Source organism: Ambystoma mexicanum, chromosome 6p (assembly GCF_040938575.1).
Source record: "Ambystoma mexicanum isolate Mex_15411 chromosome 6p, UKY_AmexF1_1, whole genome shotgun sequence".
Classification (NCBI taxonomy): Eukaryota; Metazoa; Chordata; class Amphibia; order Caudata; family Ambystomatidae; genus Ambystoma; species Ambystoma mexicanum.
In genome coordinates, this window is record NC_090935.1 from 1,510,306,347 (window position 1) to 1,510,330,634 (window position 24,288).

General features: G+C 50.1%; 1 protein-coding gene across 1 annotated transcript in view; it reads right to left on the reverse strand.

The window, feature by feature from the left end:
• The window catches only part of GAK (cyclin G associated kinase), a 2,243,070-nt gene that overhangs the window by 915,326 nt on the left and 1,303,456 nt on the right, over positions 1-24,288 (reverse strand). Inside the window, exon 18 of the mRNA XM_069626358.1 lies at positions 15,880-15,959. Within this exon, the coding sequence (XP_069482459.1) occupies positions 15,880-15,959 (80 nt within the window). The remainder of the gene's footprint in view (positions 1-15,879; positions 15,960-24,288) is intronic.

Sequence of the window (24,288 nt, forward strand, 5' to 3'; positions counted from 1 at the left end):
TTATATAGACGAGGACACATACATGGACTTACTAATGATGTTGCACTATTTCATTTGACAATATGTTCTTTGAAGTATTTCCTGTATTTACAACCATTCACACAAGTACCGCCTTTGAACTAATTGACGGTACCCACACTTTGCACTGTCCATTTTTGTTACAGCCGTAATCTGTGTTTTTTGCATAAATATGTTGAGTTTACCTTATGTCGAATTGCTAAGAATTAAATTAGCACCATAATGCTTTACTATATGTAATTAAAAACAGGAAAATAATTAATGATACAGCCAATTGAAGAGGGCTGTCTTGATAAATATGAGTTGTAGCTTACTTTATTGGCATAAGACTTCATGAACCTAGAATCAGGCTTTGGATGGATTCTAAAGGCAGATCAACTCTAGCCAATACTTCGGACTAATTAATGCATACAGCAACCATGGTATGATGAATCAATGAGTTTCTAGAACCCTTTGTTTCGTACCCAGACCGGATGCTCCTATGCACCAGAGCATAAAGCCTAGAGAACCCCTTAAGGTGGGCCTTAACCACCGGGTTGTCTGCCAAAGACACATGCCCAGGAGAAATCTTCTAAGCCCCAATGGCTGCCAAATACGTGCAGCAAGTATCTACCTGAACTCCTGAGTGAGCCAGGTGTGCTGAAAGGGCCAGTACATCACCCAGCGGATAGATGACAGGGTCCAGACTCTTGTCGCGAGCCCAATGGCAGAAGCTAGTCCATTTGCTCTTATACTGGGACCGAGTCGAGGGCCTGCTGAATGATGTCCCAGTTGTCATCAGAAAATGGAGCATGCTGAAGCCTCAGCTGATCAGGAACCAGGCCGCCAGGGCCAGTTTGGCAGGGTCTGGATCAGGAGATGGCCAGGTCCCCCGGGAGCACAACTGCATCAAATCTGAAAACCAGGGTCTCGAAGGCCAGTGGGGAGCAACCAGGATGAGGCTGCTGCCCACCGAGACCCAGAACTTGCGGAGGATCCGTTGGAGCAGATGGGTGGGTGAGAACGCACAACATCTGCGGCCATGCCAACAGATCTGGAAGACGTCTCCCAGTGACCCCCAACCCACCCTGCCCATGAGGCAAACTGGGGGCACATGGCATTCAGGTGGGATGCAAACAAATCCAGGTCCGTAAACCCCGAACGCTGGAACAGGGGCAACAAGGAGTCATTGTGCGACTCCCACTTAGTGGTTTTGCACCCCAAGCAACTCAGCTGATCAGCGTCTGCATTGCTGTCCCCCGGCAGGTGGACTGCCGAAATCCAAATCCCCTCCGTCAGGGTCCATTTCCAATCGAAAATGCCTCCATGCAGAGGAAGGCGTTTGGGAAGGGGGAAACAGGTGCCACCCAGCTTGTTCAGGTAAAACAACGTAGTAGAATTGTCCATCCAGACCAGCACCAACTTGTCCCTGATGAGGGGCAAAAATGCCTTGAGGGCCAGGACCACAGCCCTGAGTTCGAGCGGATTGATATGTAGGTGGGCTTCCGTCCTGGACCATGGTCCATGAATCATATATCCCTCCAGAGTAGCCCCTCGGCCCGAAAGAGCGCAGTTAGTCATTAGCAAGAGGGTAGGCTTCGGTCGGGTGAAGGGGGCTCCCACTGAAACATTGCCATCCATCAGCCACCAGCGAAGATCAGGCAGAAGGAGTGGCAACATAGAGATCCTGTCCAACTCAGACCCCGTCTCCTGATCCCAGTTGGCCGCCAGGTGGAGCTGCAGGTGCCTCATCTTAAATGGGCGTGTTGTATAGTGAGCACGCAGGAGGCCAATATGCCCAGAATGTGCTGGAACCACCATGCTGAGGTGTTTGTGTTGACCAGAAAGTGCCCCACTGCCTTGTGGAGCGACAGAAGCCTCTCTGGCATAGGAAACACCGGCTGAACAGTAGTGTTCCAAAGCACCCCCTAGGAAGACCAGTTCCTTAGATGGGCACAACTGTGACTTCCTCCAGTTGAGGGAAAACCCCAGCTGATAAAGGGTATCAGCCAGTCTCTGGCAGTAGTGCACCACTCCTTCCGGTGACCCCGCCCTCACCAGCCAGTCGTCCAAGTAAGGATATTGATGATGGCCTTTCAAGTGGAGAAGGTCCACCACTGCATTAATCAATTTTGTGAAGATATGAGGGGCCAAATTCAGGCCAACGGGCAGCACCTTCTACTGAAAGTGAGGCAGTCGAGAACTGCAGAAACGTCTGATGCAGTTGACATATGGGTACATGCAGGTATGCATCCCTGAGGTCCAGGGAACACATGCAGTCCCTTGCACACAGACTCAACGTTATGCGCAGGAGTAATCATCTTGAAGCATTGCAGCGGTAAAGACCGATTTAGAAATGACAGGTCCAGTACTACTCTCAGGCCAGACTTGTTCTTGGGTACCACAAAAATCTTGGAAAAGTAACCAAAGGCCTGTCTACAAGAGGAACCGGTTCTATAGCCTTCATCTCAAGGAGCAAAAGGACCTCCCTTAAAAGAGCTGTGGACTTGATCTGACAAAGAGGAAGAGAGGATGGAGGAGGTATAAGAAGAGGAAGACTGAAGCCCATGGAGACTACAGAGAGGATCCACGTGTTGCTGAAGAGATGCTTCCAGGTGTTCCGGAACAGAGCCAAACGGCTCCCCACAGGTAAACTGTGTTCCCCGACCTTAAAGTCACTGCTTTTTGGCATCAATGGCAGGGCAGATGAGGGGGAGTAGAAAAACCTGTGCAACGCCCTCTGCTGCTGCCTCCTGTTGTTGCTGGGCGACCTGTCAGGCCTCTGTGTACCGCGGTCTCGGAACCCCTTGATGCTAGAGAGAGCGTAGGGTGTGAACTCAGACGTACCCTAGGATTGAGGGAAGGATTTCTGACCTGGTTTTGTCAGGTTGGCCAAGGACTTGGCGGTTTGAGTGGAGGTTTTCTTCTTTGTCAATTCATCATCGGTGGACGATTGGTCTATGCCATCAAAGGGCAGATCCAGCATCCACTCCTGCATGTCAGATGAAAACTTTGCGACGGTCATCCATGCCATCCTTCTCATCTCGACCCCAAGGCACAGTCCTCTGTTGGCTGTGTCGATGTGCGAAACCGAAGACTCAATGACGTCCTGAGCAATGGCCTAGGCATCTACCAGACAGGCCTTCAAGGAGGCTTGCTTGTCTGACGGGAGGTCGGCCAGAAATTCCCTGAGATCCCCCCACAGCTTCTGGTTAGCTGCAGCCAAGAGGGTGTCTGCGTTGCCTTGCCACAGATGCAGTCCTGAGATGGAATAATAGCGCTTTCATAAAGACTCAAGGACTTTGTCCTCCTTGGAGAGGACACTGGAGGCGGCTCCTGTGGAGGAAGACAACAAAGATGATGGTTCAGAATGCAACAAGGCTGCAGCCACCACAGAGGAATGGGGCTGCGGGTGGGAGGAAAGGAGGATTGGTTCCCCGTCCTTCAGCCTAAACCTGTAGTCCAACTTATTTTTCATCTGGGCATTGGCCCATGGCTTCTCCCAGACCTTGCGCGCCACCTGCAGGACATCCTTCTGGAGGGGAATGCCAGACCGGATCGTGGTGCGTTTGCCCAAGACCTCTGCTAGCACACCCATCTCCTGGGGGAGGGTGCTTCTTCAGGAAGAGGGACCTCCCCCCGCCACCCCAAGAACTCTGCAAGGCCCTGAAGGAGATCATGAAAAGACTAACGAATGCAAAGGGTTCATCGTTCTGGGCGTCCCTGTCATCGTTGCCATTGTCCCTCACCTGCATTTTTACAGACAGAGGGGGCCCTGGGAAACGGGTGCCGGCAGAGTCCCCCCCAACCAAGTCCAGAGCAGCAGACAGGTCCAATGGCCATTAAGGGGGCTGTGTTGGTGGTACAGGAGGTGGTGGGGGGGTCAGAACAATCGGTGGGGCCTGAACCAGTGGAGGGACCTGCACCAGGAGCGCAGGAGGAACGGGAGTACCACCCAGAGGAGGGAGCTGGGGCACCGCCGCCTGCGGGATGACCTTCACAATGTCCTTCACTTCAGCAGCCCCTTCATCTGAGGGGAATGCATGAGGCGAAAGCACTCGAAGCAGTCCTCACAAGACGCTGGATCCCTAAGGGCCCGGCCCGCCGAGGCCCTGGGCCTCTGTTCCTGGTTAAAGCGCTGAAGCGCATAGTGCGTGTAGCCGTACAGCTGTGATGAGTAGATGTAGCCCTGAAGGGACCAGAAACCTGCACTGTAAGATCAGCTGCCACTTCTGGAGGGAAGGGGGCTGTGATCATCCTGCAAAGCCCATTCGAAGGGTGAAAGCACTGGCGGGCCCCGAGCCAGATCCATGATGGCCTCCTGTGTCAGTATCCGCTCCACCATTTTTGAAGCCTTGCGCCATGCCCTGGGTTGGAGGGCACAAAGGCCCTGAGCCAAGAGAGGCCCCCAGACACAAGAGGATACAGCTTGTGTCTTGCACCTGAAGCAGAAGCGTCGACCTCAGAGATCCCTCCGGTAGGCGCTGTGCCTTCAGCCTGACGGCCAGTAGGCGTAACGCCCTTATTCACAACCTCAGAGCGAGGTCCGGTAGGCTGGGTGCTCGGCATCTGTGTCGGTAGCCGTGCTGGATGGAGGTGGCACTCGACGATCCCTTACACCCTGGGGTAGAAGAAGAGGACAACCCTGATCGCCCTTCCGAGGACAACATGGTAGAGCCTCCAGGCCCCTTGGCTTGGAAGCTGGTAGCCTCAGAGGTGTTGGGCCTGCCAGAACCTGAATCGGAGAAACCCCAATCCATGGGAACCCCAGGGAAGGAGACACCGCGCTGTGGAGCCGTGCTGAACAATGCAGCTACCTTGTCTTGACGAGAGGTCCTGGAGACAAAGGGCCTCATTACGTCCCTTTGCGGGTCCCGTCCTTAACGGCTTGTAAAACCAGCCGTTAACGGAGGACATGCAAAGGGACCTCGGATCGGGCGGTAAGGGATTACCGGCACCAGTGCCCTTACAGGTACTGGTAATCCCTTACTGCCCGGGTCGTAATGAGGACCAAAGTCCTTAAGGTGGGGCGGAGGAGAAGTATGGAAGATCTCCCTCCACTGCGACAAGCGATTCTTCGATGCCCTGTGACCGAGAGCACTGCAGGCCGAATATGAGTCCCAGCGGTGGTCGGGCCCCAATTACTCAAGACAGAGTGCCAGGGGGTCTAAGGCCTAGAACGAATGGTCGCATTAGGCACCTCTTGTGAAGCCTCTTGCGGTCAACATGCGCCAGGGAGGAGAGGCACCGAAGGTAAGTGAAATACGAATTTGAGAAAACAAACTGGGAGAAAACGGAAAGCTAAAAGTCTCTACATTGGCTGCCAGGTGCGACACCGTCCATGCAGAAAAAGGGACTGAGGTGGGGTGCCGGAGGGTGGGGTATTCCCATGCCTGAGGCCACGCTCTCCCACGTGTTCCCAAGGTTCCGGTACCGTCCTGATGTTGGGGGATGCCCACAAGGATGGAGGTTGCAGGGGATGAGACGTATGAGTATTAGAGTTAACGACATATAGAGCTGGTACAAAGATAAGGTGTGGGCATCACCTTAAACTTCAAATCAGATAAACTGAATAAGTCATGTTACATAGCCTCCCACAACCCCTTTGCCGCATCCATGCACCCCACAAGCCACCTCTGGTACCTTACAGTTATCTCCCTAAATGTGGAGCTCTACACCTCATAGACCCCTGAAATCTCTTTACAGTTAAATATTTTTTTCCAACCAATGTTTCACTGCAGATTTTTCATTGCAGATTTTTCACCACTTTTTTCCTGCAAAATAGGGGGGCGCGGGGAAAAAATCCTGACGCTTACACGTCTACCTATCCCCTTCCAATATTGTTGCCTCGTTCAAATCAATCATCTACATTTTGCGACAAAAAAAGGTAAAACATTTGCAGTAAAACATATCTTTGGAGGAACTTGGCCAGCAAAAATCTGCATACGCTCCACACATTGCCCGTCCCATCACTCAGTGCCCTAGGCTTGTAAAGGCCTTTTCATTCTGCATAATGTCAGTGAGTAAACCACTGCCCCCTTTTCCGTACCCAGACCTCCCTAGCCAGACACCAAACACAGCTCATCTTTCTCCCAGCTGCCTCCCTCCTGGTTTGCCAACCCTTCACAGAAAAAGCAGACCAATAGGCAGGCACTCATAGCATCATCTTGAGTTCAAGTCTGGGGGAATTAGTACAGGGAAGTAATTTAGGGGTTGACAGAGGTCGCAGTATTAAAAATGAAAAGAAAAGTTTATTTTTTAAGAAACCGGATGCTTCAACTTTATAAAATAAAGCGCCTTCAAATCATAGAAAGATCATACAGTGGACTTATTTTAAAATCTCACTCCTCACTCCTGCTTTCCTGAAGCAAAGAAGGCAAAAGCAAATCAAGAAAATTAAATGCTGAGGGATCAGTGAAGTGAGCGCGCCCCGCACGGATATTCTTCAGCGCCTCCGCCCGCCTTCACATCCAGTACTCAACATGCCGGGCAGCTGGGACGTCTGCACCCCTGTCCTCGTAAATCGACACTTTGCTTTCCAAACAAACAGCCTTTTTCCTCAAAGCAACATCAAAATCAGCATAGGTGAGCAGTGGGGAAACTTTTTATGACAGAGTGAGGTTTCTGTATTTAACCCTGTAAATGTTTGTACTATCCCCCCTTCCGCTGCCTACACTATTCCGACCATAGCAGGTGCATGTACAACCTCCACCCGCCTAACTCCTCCCCCCACCCACTTAGCCGCTTTCTGGAGGTCACCTTCTGTGGCAAACAATGTTCCACGAGCTGTATGTCTGGTTTTCTGTGGATTCATTTTAAAACAAAATGCTGCATAAAAGAGTGCAATCGCATGCCAATCTGCGGGAGGAGAGAGCATTACTCCACAAACCCCAGTTCCTCCATTTTATATGACTCTGCATTTTATCAGTATTTGAGACATTGGCCCTTAAATGTGCTGTCAATGCCCCAGTGTTGTGGGCACCTGTCATGTTTTTTAATGTACCTCAATAAAGAAATGGGCCTTTTCTAGGTGTGAGACTTAAGTTGCTGGAGGGTGGCACTGTATAAACATGAAGGGGTTGAGCAAGGTATTTGAGTTGTAAGGTGTTGGAGGGTAGGAGTGGGTGTCAGACATTTGAAGCTGCTGATGGAGGGTCCTAAGTGACTCGTAGTGGATGGTGGGGTCCCTGTGGTGAAAATGGTTGTGGGATATTAAGGCTCTGGATGACTAGCGGGAGTGGGTTGCTGTGCAATGTTCAAAGTGCACTATTGACAATAAAATCCCTGCACATATTGTTAAAGTACAAAAGTATGAAGTGGTATAGCCTCAGATTGTCTTCTGGTTGGACTTGTGTTGGTCAGTTGCTGTTTCCAGTCTGCAGCCAGACACTTAACAGGCACTGGATGTCTGCGCTTTTGAGTTTAGGCTCTTCGATATGCTCTGTTTACAGTTTAGCCCGAGTGATGTTCAATAGTCCAGGTTGTTGTGTTGGACTTAGGCTTACATTCACAGTAATTTGGTAACATGGGCCTATAAACACTGATATTAACGCTATATATGGTGATGCATTCTTGTATGAAATGTATATCACATAGTGATCGTAACCATATTTTTCTTACCGCACTGAGGGGCAATGCTATGCAATGCCATTTCTTTTTTTGTTAAGGGTGAACGGTTTTGTGCCATCACTTCCTGTGATGTCACTTGGGGTGGGGGTCAAATTACATCACTTCCTGTGATGTCATCAGAGGACATGGGTCGTGTGATGTCACTTCCGCTACCCCAGGCATTTTGTTGAAATGATGTCCCTGTTTAGCAAGTGGACAGTCGTATAAGGTGAGTTCAGCCAAGGTGTTCGATGCTTTTCAACTGGCGTAGTGGCGCCTTGTAAGGGAGGCTTTCATAAATGTTTTAGTAAAAAAGTAAATTCTGGATGTACTAGGGAAATCAGTGTGGTTTCAAGGACAAAATGATAAACTGCAGGAGACTTAGATGCAGAAAGAGGACTATGAACCGAGTAATCGGTGCTGAGAATGACAGATCAGTACCAGAAATGACACCCAGATCAAACGGGGGACGCTCTGGGAAGACGCTCATTGTAAGAAAAGCGCTTTTTGCTATGTTGAGGCAAAGATGGAACAAGTTACTTACCTGTAACTGTTGTTCTCCAGCATGGGTCTGGCATGGATTCACATGCTCATGAATATTCCCCGTCGTCAGGCTGGGAATCCTCGGTAAAGAAAAAACCAGTATCAGTTTCGTTTCTGATCTGTCTTTCGTAGTAATAACCAATCACTGGTCTCTGCGTCATACTGACCACAGCCAATGACTGCCCTCTACCTAAGCACCGCCTCTGGCAGCCATCTTCAGATTTGGAAGCACGTGAAGTGGCAGTATGACCAAGTGAAGAGCCGCAGAGGGGTAGGCGGGAGGGTTCGCATGTGAATCCATGCCAGACCCATGCTGGAGAACAACAGTTACAGGTAAGTTACTTGTTCCTTCTCCAGCATGGGGTCTGGCATGGATTCACATGCTCATGAATAAAGAATACATAGCAGTACACACATGCACAACCACGGGAGGTGGCAAAGGCTCAACATTAAGCATTACATCAAACTCAACATTAAGCATCTTACCTCCTCACCAGGCTCAACTCAGGCGAACAGGTTGCGCAGCACTGCTTGGCCGACCCTGGACTCCTCCCTGGAATCCCGGTCGACGCAGTAGAATTTCGTGAAGGTGTGCGTCGACCTCCACGTAGCAGCCCTGCATATGTCCAGCAGGGGCACACCAGATAGGAACACCGTGGTAGCTACGATCGCTCTGGTGGAATGGGCTCTCGGACGGCCAGGCAGCGGTCGGTTTGCCAACCGGTGACAGTACATGATAAAGCCGGAGAGCCATCTGGAAATGGAAGCCTTCGAGAGAGCCTTCCCCCGATTGACAGGTCCACAGTTCACAAAGAGTTGTGACGTCTTCCGAAAACACTTTGTGCGGTCTACGTAGAACTTCAGCGCTCTAGCCACATCCAGCGAGTGCAAAGTCCTCTCAGCCGGCGACGAAGGCGACGGGAAAAACACAGGCAACACCAAGGGTTCGTTGAGATGGAAGTCCGACGGTACCTTGGCCATGAAGGAGGGGTGCGTCCTGAGCACTACCCTCGTGTCGTGAAAAGTCAAGTACGGGGCCTTGCAGGAAAGGGCCTGGATCTCTCCCACTCGTCGTGCGGAGGTGATGGCCACAAGAAACGCTGTTTTCCACGACAGAAATTTCAACGGAGCCAAGTGCAGAGGCTCGAACGGAGGTCCCATGAGCTTGGTCAGCACCACGTTGAGCTCCCACGCCGGGGCCGGAGCCTTCACCGGCGGGAACGATCTGAACAGTCCCTTCATGAACTCTTTCACCAGACGATGAGACCACAAGGACGTCCGCCCCGTGGTTCTGGTGTATCGGGAGATCGCAGCAAGATGAATCTTGATGGACGCGTGTGCCAGTCCAGCTTTGGCCAGCGTCAGCAGGTACGGCAGTACTTGGGGAGCCGTAATCCGTAGAGGGTTAATCTTCTGTGCGTGGCACCAGACAGAGAACCTCTTCCATTTGTGTCCGTAGCATTTAAGAGTCGAGGACGCCCTGGCCTTTGCAAGAACCTCTCTGCAGTCGGCCGGTATGTCGTATCCTCCAAACTCTAGCGCTGCAGGAGCCAGGCCTGCAAGTTCAGCGATTTCGGGTCGTGGTGGAGGATGGCGCCTCCTTCCCTGGAGAGTAGATCCGCGTCCACCGGCAGCTTGATTGGCGGGGACGCTGACAAGTCCAGAAGGTCCGGGAACCATATCTGCCTCGGCCACGCAGGTGCGACGAGGATCATCCTGCACCGTGACCTCTTGAGCTGGTTGACGAGCCGGATTAGCAGTGGCAAAGGAGGGAACGCGTAGAGGAACAGGCCCTCCCAGGGGAACGAGAAAGCATCGCCCATGCTCCTCGCCTGGGGAAACCTGCTGGCGAACCTCAGGCACTTGGAGTTCGTCGCCGTCGCGAACAGGTCGATCTGGGGTGTGCCCCACCGTCGGAAGAGGCGATCCACTAGATCCTGCCGTAGCTCCCACTCGTGGCACGAGCGCAGCTCCCTGCTGAGCGAGTCGGCGATGGTGTTTTTTATCCCTGCCAGATGAAACGGCACCAGAAATATCCTTTGGGCGACGGCCCAATGCCACAGGTCCTGCGCCTCCTTGGACAGTGCTGGGGACCTGGTTCCGCCCTGTTTCCTGATGTAAAACATGGTGGTGGTGTTGTCGGTGAAGATCCTCACCACCTTGCCCTTGAGGGATGGAAGGAAGGACCTGAGGGCCCAAAACACTGCACGGAGCTCCAGGACGTTGATATGTAGGGATTTCTCCGTCGGGAGCCAAAGGCCTCTTGCGTGCAGATTTTCGGTGTGCGCTCCCCACCCTTCCAGGGAGGCATCCGCGGTCACTGTCTCCTGGTGGGCTGGGGTCTGGAAGTCCATGCCCGCCATCAGATGCGCGCGGGTGCCCCACCACCGGATCGCTCGTCGGAAACTCTCGTCGAGTGTGATCCTTTCCTCGAAGCTGCCCGTCGTTTGGATCCAGCGCGTGTCCAGGAACTCCTGCAACGGGCGCATCCGGAGCCTGCACATGGGAATGAGGTAGATGCAGGAAGACATCATTCCGAGGAGGGACTTGATGGACCTCACCTTGGCCGCGTCGGCCACCAACATCCGCTGCACCTTGCCCAGGATGGTCCTGGTCCTCTCCTCCGACGGGGAGGCCAGAAGGGACACTGTGTTGAGCCTCGCTCCCAGAAACAGAGCGTCTTGCGCGGGTACCAGGTGGGATTTGGCGTAGTTCACGGAGAATCCCAAGTCCGTGAGAAGTTGGACGGTCCTTGCCGTGTGAACCACGGCGAGCTCCCGCGTCTTGGCTCGGATGAGCCAGTCGTCCAGGTAGGGGTAGACGTGGATCCCTTCGCGGCGCAGCTGCGCCGCCAGCGGTGCAAGGCACTTGGTGAACACCCTGGGTGCCAACCGTAGTCCGAAGGGGAGGGCTTTGAACTGGTAATGACGCCCTTGGACCACAAACCTGAGGAATTTTCGGTGCCCCTTTAGGATGGGAATATGGAAGTAGGCATCCTCCAAATCCAACGACGACAGGAAGTCTCCTTCCTCCAGCTGACCCAGGACGTGCTGGAGGGTGACCATCCGGAACTTTTGCGCCTTGATGAACTTGTTCAGACGTCGCAGGTCCAGGATGGGGCGCCATCCCCCCCGTCTTCTTCCTCACGAGGAAGTATCTCGAGTAAACTCCGGAGCCCCGAAGCCTCTTTGGGACGAGTTCGATGGCACCCTTCCTGAGCATAGCCTTTACCTCCAGGAGAAGTTGAGGGACGTGAAGTTCTTTCCTGGCCACGGGGGGGACGCGCGGACACCTTCTTTGAAACTCGAGCGCGTGGCCCCGGGACAAGGCGTCCAGCACCCAACTGTCGGTGGAGATGGACTCCCACACGCTGACGAAGCTCGCCAGCCGGCCTCCCACCGGGGTGCTTCGGTGGGGGCCCGACCCCACGGCCGGTTCAATCCTGCTTCGACGAGGCTTTGCCGCCTTGACCTCCTTGGCGACGACGGCGGGGTCCGCCAGACTTGCCTCGTCCTCTGTAGGCCTCCTGAGACGACGAGCGGGCCGCTTGACGGTAGGTGGAGAAACCGCCGCCGGAACCTTTGGATGCACCCTTTCCTCCGCTGCTCCGAAAGGGCGTCCGTCGTTGTTGCAGAACTCCAAGGGCCCGGGCCGTCTCGGTGTCCGCTTTAATGGCCTGAAGGGAATCGTCCACTGTTTTCCCAAACAGGTTGTTCCCATCGAAGGGCATGTCCAGGACTCTGGTCTGAACGTCTTGACGGAAGTCCGTAGCCTTGAGCCATCCACGCCGCCTAAGGCAAACGCCGTTGCCCAACTGGCGGAACCCAGTGTCGGCGATGTCCGTCGCAACGGTAATGGCGTGGTCCGAAGCCACCTCACCTTCCTGCAGGATCTCCACGGCCTCTGCCCTCTTGTCGTCTGGCAAGAAGTCCAGCAGGGGAGCCAGTTTTTACCAGAGCTCCCTGTCGTAGCGGGCCACGATAGCCAAGGCGTTGGCCGCTTTAATCGTCGTCGCTGCAGACGAGATGACTCTGCGTCCCATAGCGTCCAATTTCTTTCCCTCGCCGTCCGGTGGGGAAGTCGATGTGGAGGCCGCACCCCCCCCCGCTTTTTTCCTGGCCGCAGCGGAGACGACGGAGTCCAGGGTAGGCTGCGCCCGGAGGCACAGGGGGGCCGTGTCCGGGACCCGGTACTTTTTCTCGTACCGGTCTCTTCTAGCTGGCGTCGTGGAAGGGTTCTTGAGGAGGGTGAGGCCCTCATCCCAAATGTCGTCCAATAAAGGCACTGCGAGGACCGTCTTCCTCTTGGCCTCGCGCCGCTGATAAAGGAAACCTTCCTTCTTCTTCTCCTCAGGGCAGTGTTGGAAAAGCTCGGATGCCCTGGTGATCATGGAGTGGAACGATCCAATCTCGTCGGGCGGAGAAGTCCTGGTGGGAGGCGACGACGGTACATCCTCGTCGTATACCTCGTCGTCCGTACCCGTCGCTGCCGTGTCAGTCCCCGTATCATCCCCTCGGGTGGACGGGGAGGAGGGCTGGAAGGGGCGCGACGGCTGAAAAGGAGGCGGAGGGTGGATCCTTCTTTTCTTGGTAGGGGGAACACCAGAAGGTCCCGGTTCTGGGTCCCCCGACGGGAGAGATTCCGTCGGCAACGGTAGACTCGTCCTTATCTCTGAGCATAAGGACTGTATAGCCAACAAAATGGCCGCCGAGTTGTCTCGAGGCGCTGGCAGAGGGGAATCCGACGGGCGATCAGGGGCCCCGTCGGTACCCTCGACGATGTCGTCGTCACCTGCGTCGGGATCCATCCCGACGGGCCGGTCTTCTTCCACGCCGAGGCCGTGGCTTAAGACCTCGACCAGCTCCTCCTCCGAGGTTGAGGCCGAATCTACGACGACGCCCTGCCCCCCCTTTTTCTTCCCCACGGGGGATTTCACGGGGGTCCTATCGATGGGCACAAAAGAGGACTCCCTCCGAGGTGGCAGGGAGACTCTGAGCCCCGAGGTCGCCACCACTGGTGTAGCCTCCACAGGCTGAGCCAGGGCCGCCGCGACAGTTTCGATAGGGGGCTTGGCCGGATGGATTAAGGCCTTCACCACCTTAGGTGCGCTCACCGCCTTATCCTTGAGGGGGGGGGACACTGCCTCGCTCCCCCTCCGCCTTCGAGCTCGACCGGGGCCTCTCCAGGAGCCTCGCCGGGTGCTCGGCCTTCCTCTTACCCGACCCAGAGCGTTGGCTCGTGGTTGATGGTGCCGGGGAGGGTGCGCCTAGCCTGGCGCCCGTAGAGCCCGACCGTTCGGCGCTCCCGGTGCCAGCGGACTCGCGGTGCTTGGCCTTATGTTGGACCCCGTCGCCGGGGCGTCCTCAACGGTCTTAGAAGACCGCTCGGATTTCTTCCTCTTCTTCTCGCCGGACGGGCTCTTCCCTTCCAGCCAGTTGGCGAGACGTTGAAGGCGGTCCTTCATGCTCCGCTCCGACATGTTGCCGCAAAACGCACAGTCCTTCTCCACGTGCGTCTTGTCCTCATGTAGGCAGTAAAGACAAAAAGAGTGTTCGTCCTCCTTGAAGACGTTCTGCAGCTGGCATCCAGGGCAGACCCTGAACAGCTTTCCGGGCGTCGAGCTTCCCTTCTCCTGGGCCATGACCGGGCCTGAGAAACTTCTGGAGTCCTCCAAAAGCGTAGCTCGACGAAATCTTCACCCTTGAGGGGCGCAGACAAATCCGACACGGGTCCCCGTTGATCGGATGGAGAGTCGGTGGAGCTTGAGGCTCTTTTGACCGAAAAAATGAAGTTTTTGAGAAAAAACGTGAAAAAATAGCACTAACGCTCGAGAGCAATAGCACGAGGATCCCAACACATGAACGTGCGGTAAAAATCTGAAGATGGCTGCCAGAGGCGGTGCTTAGGTAGAGGGCAGTCATTGGCTGTGGTCAGTATGACGCAGAGACCAGTGATTGGTTATTACTACGAAAGACAGATCAGAAACGAAACTGATACTGGTTTTTTCTTTACCGAGGATTCCCAGCCTGACGACGGGGAATATTCATGAGCATGTGAATCCATGCCAGGCCCCATGCTGGAGAAGGTTTGCACCCATCTGTGTGTGAACATGTGTCATGTACTCTATCGACTGGCGGCCTCCAGTTGGTTCCTTCTTTTCGAAATGCAGGTGAATGCCATTTTTGTACATGTGAAACCCAATCAATTGCTTTTTTTTTTTTAAAGATTGGCAGCTAAGGGAGTTATCTAGATAATGGATGATATTGGGATAAAAAAATAAAAGAGCTTTTGGGGAGTCCAGATGATGTTGGTCTTAGCGAGTGAGACAAAAGGAGAGTCATTTTTAAGTTCTGTATGATTTCAATCAAAGCAAGAGCAGGACCAGAAATGTCAATCGATACTTCAAGTCTGCTGGAGTCGGAAGCTATGTTCTACGATATCGAAGGCTACAGATAGCTATAGGAGGTCTTCACTTGGCCCTGATCGTACTCCATTACTTGCCTGCATCAATAGATGATTTTGATCCCTCACATTTTGGGCAGAAACGTTATCATTTAAGAGACCGTGCTGATCAGTGAACTTCTTAATCTGGTTGGTGGAAACATTTCCTAGAGCATTGGCTGCACAGAGAAGGTAATGAATGGGTTGGTAGTTAAGCAAGTACTTTCAGTGATAACATATTCCTTGCTGAGTCTCACTATGGCCCAGAGAAGAATCAATGAGGGCAGGTAACCTTCTGGCTATCAGAAGGAGGTCCAGAAGAGCAAGTCTGGCATTGCACAGGTTTTGAATATACAATGAGAGTTTTAAGGTGCTGGGATATCTGTTTTGGGAGCAAATGCTGACAACACAGGTTGAACCTGTTCTCAACTTGGAGGGTGAGGGAGGTGTCATGTGCAAGCGAGACAGTGGAAGTGCTAAGGGACGCAATCTTCTCATGGAATAACTCCATAAGGTAATCGCTGAGCAGGCACAGTAGCTCTTTTTACCCTGTATACAGTGGCTGTGTGATCTCTTATGTATCTTATGTATCGGACATGCCTCCCAGTCCTTGTAAGGCTTGGACTTTCTTACAAAGCCGCAAAGTTCAGTCAATCTAATGGCTTAGTAAACCATTTGTTCATTACTGCTTTAGTTGAGTTGGCTTTACGACTTGTTTGGTCGGGGTGAAGCACAGCATTGAAAGCTCGAGTTACACACATTTACAAAGATACACAGAACACCACTTAACTTTTAAAACAAAGAGAACCCGTTTTGTGACACTATTAACCAATGTGCCAACCGTAAACTTTTTCAACCATAACACCATCTGTTTACGTATTTCACACAATTGACAAACATGTTTTAAGTGGGATAGTGATTTTTTTAATATTATACAATCTCAATAGTCAGAATGAATGTATTTGACTGCCTGCAACTGCATCATACTTTTCTAATGAAAGATGCTGTGTATGACCTATGTGTGCAAATTAAGTGCCCCCTACTAAGCTGCACCAGGTTCTGTTCTGTGGATTCTGAATTAAAGACAATAGCTGTTCCGTAAAAATGTTTTTTGGATGAATTGTGCTCTAGACTCTCAACTTGCTCTTATCTGCTTCTTGAAAAATTAGAGAAATCAAAACACAATTATCCAAAAGGGAATAGGCAACAAAACAGTAATCCATCCTCAATTTGCTTTTCAGGTGTTTTGAGTTAACAGTAATAAGAAAAGGTTTTATGAAATCAACATACTTCGCAAATTTCACTGTTGTGGCATTTCGAGGTACAAATCCAGTATGGAACTGAATCTGGAACATCTTCATTGAAGCCATCTATTAATACAAAATACAAATGAAAAGAACATTTTAGCAGAATTGCAAATGTCATAGCAAACAATGATTATTAAAGGGTTAAATGGTTAGAAGTGTTCTATGAGAAAACCTTGCCAGGAAAATGTACATGAAACAGTCATCAGCAAAAATGAGGTTTTGTTTCTCAAAATGTAGTCATTGTACACAAGCAGTGTAAAGTGTCAAATATTTTTAAACACACATGTAACCCAGCACTGACACAGACCCCTACTAAAACCAGGCAATCACCTGCCCTCCACAATCACTACACTCCTAATGCCTTACATTTACCACAAACTTTAGGCTTTCCTTAAACCTAACCATTCACCGCCCCAGAGCACCTTTTTGCATTTTTCCGAAATATAACTCAAATCCTCACTCTTCACCAAAGTCTTACCCTAACTTCTGCCATAACCTTAAAATGTAGCCTCACACGTAGTCTACTTTAACCCCTACCCAAACTTGCACTGCTGGGTCTGTGGCTTAGTGGACTAATGCATCCACTACAGTGGCCTGTGTTTGACCTCATGGTAACAGGTTCAAACCGCAGCAGGTCCACTCAGCCCTTCAGCCTTACGAGGTCGATAAAATGAGTACCATTAAGTTGGGTAACAAACATCTGCTATAAGCGCCAAGATGCCCCTTCATATATAATGCTGTGTTGGCCAGCACCATGGTTCCGGGGTCTTGGACTGGAGCTGAAATAGTCCCAATATATAAAAAAAGGTTGCGTCCAATGACCCGGTCAACTTTAGACCAATTTCCCTGCCTGATGCTGGGGAGTGGGGGGGGGGGGGTGAGGAAGACGTCTGCCAGGGCACTTTTATTCCACTTGGATGAGTGGGTATTGAGCTCTTGTGGATTTGATCGTCAAGCAGGATTTTGTGAGGGCCTGAGCATGATAGACCAAAGTCTTCGGCTGAGCTTGATCTGTGAAAAGTATTCTGTTCTGAGAAAGGTCAGCGTCTATTCTGTGTTTGTGGACCTCCGTACAGCTTTTGATACGGTCCTACGGGCACGTTTGTGGTAGGTCCTGGAGGAGCTTGGGATTCCTGTGTCTCTGCTTTCAGCAATTCAGTCTTTATACAGAGAACTCGGCAGTGGTCCGCTGGAGCCAAGAGGGAAGCACTTCCCGTAGTATTGCTAAACAGAAGGGAGTTCGCCAGGGATGTGTGTTGGCACCAAGGCTGTTCTGCATTTTCATTAATGAAGTTTTGAAGAGGTTGTTGGCCGCCCAGACTGACGGCCCTTTGCTAGCAGGCGCCAAGCTTCCTGCATTTTTGTTTGTCGATGATGCTGTGCTCCTCTCTCATATGCCGGCTGGTGTGTACAAACAACTGGAGATTTTTGTGTCTTTCGCAAAGGAAAATAGGCTTGCCTTGAGTATCACAAAAACCAAGGCTATGATCTTCAATGCCAATTCCAAGAAGAAGCACAAGCCCTTATCTCTCTTTTTAAAGGTGGGTGCAATTTAGCAGGTTCAGTCCTATGATTATTTAGGTCAGAGAATTATGGCATCATGCAGTTGGAAAATGCAGGTTAAGAAGACCAACCTCACCTTGGCTAGATCTAGCGGGGTCCTCACTCGATTCACCAATGAATATGGGAATGGGGCAGTGCGGGTCTCGCTGAAGGCCTACAGGGCACAAGCACGTCAGGCATCATTGTTTGGGGCCGTACTCTGGGGGCATTTGGAGACCGAGTCCCTTGCAGTGATTGAGAGAACATTTCTGAAGAATATCCTTGGGTTGCCCACTGCGGCCGCGAACATCCCAGTGCTTTTGGAAACTGGATTGGAGGGGTTTGAGGTGCTCTGTAAGTAACACCCGGTCCTTTACTGGGCTCGCCTCTGGTCTAATCCTCACCTTTGTAAATACAAAGAGGCAGTTACAGATGTTTTGTCCCAGCAAGGGGGGGGGGGACAGCTCCTTAAAGTGGGCTGCCCATGTGAAATGATATCTGGGTTTGCTGGTTTTGGAGGATTACTGGTCAAATCCCTCAATCATCACACCGAATGCAAAGGAAGCAATCAAGAGCGCAGCAAGGGCAAAGGCGCAGGAAGACATCCGGGGAAGATCCAGGGCTTCTGAGCAGCTGGCCGGATATCTTTCGATAAAGATGCGGTTGGGCTGCGGAGAATACCTGGACTATGTCTCGCACAGGTGGGAAAGAGCATTATATTTAAAGTTCTGTATTGGAATCTTGCCGACTTCTGTATTTCGGCATAGATGGAATATTGCTGTTTCCGAGTCATGTATCCTTTGTGGTGAGTCTGAAGAGACAATACAATTTCAATACCATTTGTTACTCTGTCCGGCGACCATGTGTGATGCTGTCCCTGGAGGATAACTCAGTGGCAAAGTGCACGCCTTTGTAGCAAGACGACACGAATCAACACAAGTTTGATGCCCGGGTCCGCGCTTGGAAACCTCTGCGTGTTTAAGCGTGTTATAAATACGCAACTAAGAAAAAAAAAAATCAATTACGCAACTAAAAAACAAAAACAATTCCTGTAACAGCGCCTCGATGCCTGCGGGCTGTGTGAGCGCCTTAAAAATGTTAATAAATAAATAAATGCTGGAAATGCATCGGAGGGACAGGGCCTCCGTATCCTTGCCCTTTACTGTTTTTATCGTTTGTTCTGTTGTGTTTTCCGCGCAGGAGTTCATGTGGGACTCCTGGCGGTGCAGCTCTCTTTTGTTTTGGTGTACAGACCCATGGAATACCCTTATGGCACCCATGGGTGGGGGTGCAATCCTGTGCCCCTAGTGTATGTTTTTGGGTAACTGTGTGTGGCCCACAGAGCAGGGTATGGGCTGGTGGCAGCTCCATGCTGAATTTGACAGGTGCTCCGAGTATCCACCATTTTGGGATACCCAGGCCCTGCCATTGGAATCAGTTGATTCCTGATAAGAAACAAGATGGCCCCTGTGGCCTCCTGCTTTCTATTGCCGCTTACCTTGTTTTCCCAAAGTCCTGGGAAGCCCTGACACTGTCCCTTCCCCCTGACCGGCTGTTGGGTGGAAGTTCCATATATGGTGGTGTTGTGAAGTCCAGGCCAGACTTGCTGGAGCCTTCCCAATGACTGTATGTTGTGGGTACGCCTGTGGGTGGGACCTGGGTGAATGGAGTGTGTGACGAATACGCATTCTGTGTTGTGGGTGTCTAGTATCTGGTGTTTGACACTATGACTGAGGCAGCCCTGCCCGAAACTGGTATAAATACAGTGTGTGGAGTGTTGAATAGCTGGGCACTTGTCCCAAAACACATAACTTGTTGTGAGTGTCTGGAGAGAAGTGAATGGCCTGAATGCACTATGCTCCTGATTGGCTGCCTTCCTGCATTAATGCCCTTCTGACCGATTGGTTGCCTTAGTGTGACCCAGCAGAATGAATGAGAGATCAACTAATATATCTGGGGGCCTCTCACTGCTAGAATTCGTGTTCAGAAGCTGAAGTCCACTACGAAGAGTAACTGGAGTAAACCTGAAGCTTAACCTTGAAGCCCTGCTGGAAGAGAAGAATTGCTGTTGCTCTGCTTCACAATCTGAAAGCTGCTGTGCCTCCAAGAACTGACCCAGAGAGGACCTGGTAAGGCGCCCTCTTCCCGAGCTACAAGGGACCATCGTGCACCAGCTGATCTTTGCCAAAGCTCCCTGGTAGACAGACCTACGACAGGCTGCCGACCGGAGACAGGGACTGCTGCGGAATCCCAAGGAGAAGCGCCCAGGCTGTTGTCCGCCACTGTCGACGGCCGCCGTCGCTGACTGGAGCCGCCGTGCTCCCGTTTTGCCCAAGAACTTCATTTGATCCAAGGACGCTCTCATCTGCATCGCCGCCCGCTTTATCCCGCTGGTGAAGGCCTGACCGTCGACGCGCCGAGGAGCATCCGCCGGTGGGTTTCTCGCCACCTAAAGAACACAGACGCCGACGACTCGACACCCTTACTGGGCCACAGTTCTTCCTCATCTCTTTGCGGTCCAGAACTATCGTCACTGAGGTGCCCTGCACGCCTCTTGCTTGCAGGATGCCAACGCTCTGTCGTCGACGAGCACCGCTAGGAACGAAGTTGCCACTTCACCGCCGTAGTTCACCCTGTTCTCCGTTGGACGTATGACGACCCGTGACTCCTGCCTTAAAGGGAGGGCACTCAAGAAGGGCCATTGATTTCCCGTCGACGAACGCTACAATTCCAGGTACATTGGGGCTGTAGAACTATTGCAGAGGGAAAGAAGACTCAGAACAATATATGTACTGGGCTTGTGATACATCTTTGCTTTACAGGTTGCCCAGGTGTGGGGGTATCTCCACACAGAACTGTGTCTAGGTATCGGGCCAGTATTCTGCCAATTGTTCCAACCAACTGCTTTCCTCTTGCATCTATTGTTGGTTTCCTGATTAATTTGATCTGTGTGACATTTAACCTGAGTACAGTTGATGCACTTTAATGAGATCTGCTAATAATTATGGTACCACTTTAGAACTGTATATATTTACCATTGTTGATTTGATTTTCTGAGCACAAAGTGAGTTATTGTGACAGTGTACATAACCTTGAATATTAATTATATAAAGACTGTTTTAACCAATACAGTATGTGGACATCCCTTTGTGGGGGCTTGGGGACTACACTGTACTTAAGAACCAGCCTGCATCACCTCTTGAGAAGCTAGGCCTTGATTGCTCGTCCATTGCTACCACAATAGAGAATCTTGGCTGGGGTCCTCTGTGCCTCTCATCTACCATATAGAGAGCAGAAGTAGAGACACCCCACTCCAGTCATTACACCATGCCTCTGAGGAAGCGTTCCCTGAAGCCTCTGTTCCTATCCCGCGCTTGGGGAAATTTGTCTGGACGTCTCGGATAAGGAGGCTGTGCTTCCCACTAGAAGTTATCCGAGCTGGGCAAGAAAAATGTATATGAGGAAGGCTAAGTTACTGAACAGTGCTATGGGGTAAAGACATCTTTCTGTATGAGCTGCTATTTTCTGTGTAATGTTGATCTGTTTTTATTTGGTTTTAAGTTAAAGCACTGATTGTGTAATTTTAGTGGAGCAATTATGAGCTAAGCAATTGTGATGATGTAACTAATGTGTTTTTAATTTTTCTGTGAACTGCTTTTATGACTTTCTTGTCAAAATAAAGCAATAAAAGTAAAGTAAAGAATGTGCGCTTTACATCAGAAGTCCTCCACAACTTTCCAGATAACCTTGCCATATTTCTATACTAAATCTTGACTCTGACCCTATCCCCTTACCCTCACCACTAGACTAACCCTAACCCAGCAAATCACATGCCCTGCACAACCCCCTTAACTTAACACTCGCCCAACAGCACTACATTTGAGACAACTTTACACTAATTACAACCAAAATAGTTATTCTAGCCCTAAACCATAGCCTTGCCCCTAAACTATATTGTAACTAGCACTTACCCAAACCTCAAACAATGAAAATACAAGACCTCCACAACCTCCTTAACTCTAACACAGCACTGCATTTTTGGCTAGTTTTCAGCTGCATTGTGTACTTTTTGGATGGCAACCTTTTCATTGGCAAGTTATTTTTACTATGATTGTTTTCAGATTACATGTGGGTTGGCCTGGGTACCCAGAAGACAAGTGCACATTTTGAACCAGGTCTCTGTACAATAGTAAATGAGTATTAGCAAATGAATTGTTGCACACCAAGAGTGTAGAATTCCAGATTTTATTCTGATGAGGTTTGTTAAACAGGAAGGCAAAGATGCTTATCAAAAGACGTAACCAGCAAACATGTGCAAAAGTCTTTGTGATAATCTCAAATTTTTTACATAAGGCTGCTATATAAACCGCTATTCTGTCTGTTCTTACAAACTGAAAAAGTAGAAGGTATGACACTTCTGATATGCTTACAGTAGACTGCCGGCTGCATTTGATATTACCATATTCATTAGGCTACACAATGGTGGCAATCAAACATTTTAGAGTTGGTTATTGCAGTGCTTACAAGCTGGATACATTTGGCTAAACGTGCTGTATAAAATATTTGATTGATAATCGCTCTTGCATTTAAAGAAACACTACTACAATTTTATATTCTAGTCCGCTCCGTTTACAGGTATAGGCAATTGCTTTTAGAAATATTGCATTTAAATTAACACCATCACACGCACATCCTTAATGCAATTTAAAAATGAGGAAAACAATTGTGAGCCAGTTTGTCAGAAATATTTATATCCATAGCATACTTTGACGAATCCACGTAATTCGTCCTCTCCCACCAAGGGTACAAGCAGGAGCCACCCCCTTTGGGAATAGGGAGGTGAGTCTACAAAGCTAACACCCCATAAAGGACGGGGCAAGCAGTATCCCATGGAGGGTCACCCCTCCTCCACCATAGAGGGCAGGATAGCCCTAGAAAGGGATACAAGTAATCCTCCCTTGTCTCCATCTCCAAATGAACTTAGTGGCTATATACAAGTTAACCTGTATGACAATTTGAAACATCTTGTGTGAGTGGCTGGTACTGTTTCTGACACACTGTATTCACTATTACTGCCTGGAAGGAGAGAACAGTCCCACCCCTAGCAGAATGGGGAATAAAGAGTCAGTCAGAACTGGGAAGGAGAGACCGAGACTGGCAGAACTGCAGAAGCCCGGAATCCTCCTCCTGGGAGGCGTGGCAAGATAGAGGACGTGTATGCCAAGAGGGGCTGACCCAGCTGCAGTTAAGCCCACCAAACGCTTCCATCCCCTGCCGGGCCATGAGTCGGAAGCACCCAGCCCAAAGGACAACAGGAGAAAGCACTGGCCCAAGAAACAGACAACCGGAGTACAGAGAAGCTGTCGCAAGGAGGTAGCAGGAACAGAGGGCAAGGTACACCCAGCGCGGAACACAGCGAGGAAGTCTAAGAAGTGTCACAGCACCCATCAAACTCACCGCCTATCCCTCAGAGCACCACCTGGAAATAAGAGGTATGCTGTTGATACGGGACCCGGAAGGACGACATCAAGGCCCAGTTAAATGTATGTATTTCTTTTTTAATTGTAGGGACAGAACTCATGATAGCATAGGATTCTGGACAGAGGATTTTTTTGTTTGGCAAGAGAGTAGGGCGGAGAAATGTAAGCTTAGGGAAAGTTTAGACCTTGTGGTTTATAATAAAGAAACAGTCAGCCAACATTCCACCCTGCCTGTCTCCTGATCTAGCACAACACACAAGTAAAGCTTCACTGAAGTTCTCCGCAGAAAGTATACTAAAGAAAAAATGAAACAGTTCATCATTGTTAATTTGTTTGCTGGCTACACAATGCTGGGATTTTTCATAATTTTAATTAAAATACGATTTACAGTAAAGGAAGGACAATGTATTCATTTCTTATTTTCCAGAAAATACACATGACGATATTTTTTTAAGCATCTAATTGCTCACAAGGCAGCTTTTAATACTATGAAAATTATTATTTTGATGGCTCAATGTTCTGTAATTAGGGAGTATGGAAAAAAAGATGCTTTTTTTCAGTTCCATCATTTATCAGTGGGCTTTCGAATTAGCTGCCATGAATACCTCATAACAGGAGGCCCATTCTTCTGTGGGTCAATCTTTATGCTCACAGACTTTTCAAACAGTCCTTGAAAATCTGAACAGAGTGCTCAGTGGGGGATAAGCTTTGCTACAGAAATCCTATTTCAACTTGCAGGTAGCAGGTCCGTATTCCAGCAAGGCCAACTAAGCATTTCATTTTTCTGAGATTAGTTCATTGAGCCTAATTAATGTGGTAAGAGTAGCAGTAAGCGTTATGAAACAGAGAAGTCATGGTATAAAGAGCTGTCTAGAAAAATATTGATACAACGGTTGCCATTTCCCTTTTTATTGATGTACGATTGGTCTCATTTCACAATAATTTAATCAGAGTGCATATACAACATTATTCATTGATTTCTGATCATCATCCCTTCCAGAGATTTCTCATCTTAGATCTATTCTCTCAAGAATCTTATTCCGCCATCATGGGATGCAGTGTAGCTCCACATTCACACCACCTGGCACAGTTATGTGCCCAGATGTCGGATGTGATGTCACAGCCAGTATACCTGGAGTCACAACACCCCATAACGTCGGTTCTGCCTTTTTCCCCAGCACTCAGCAGCTGAGGGACCGCATGACAGATAAGGTGTATGAGCCATCTGTCAAAATGCAGGGGGTGGGACAGAGAGGAGGACTAATCCATCAGGACAAACCTTTCAGAGTTATGTAATTTGATAATGGATTCCTTCCTCCCACAGATTTCTCATCTTAGACAGACTCCCATAGCAGCACAAAAAACTGGAG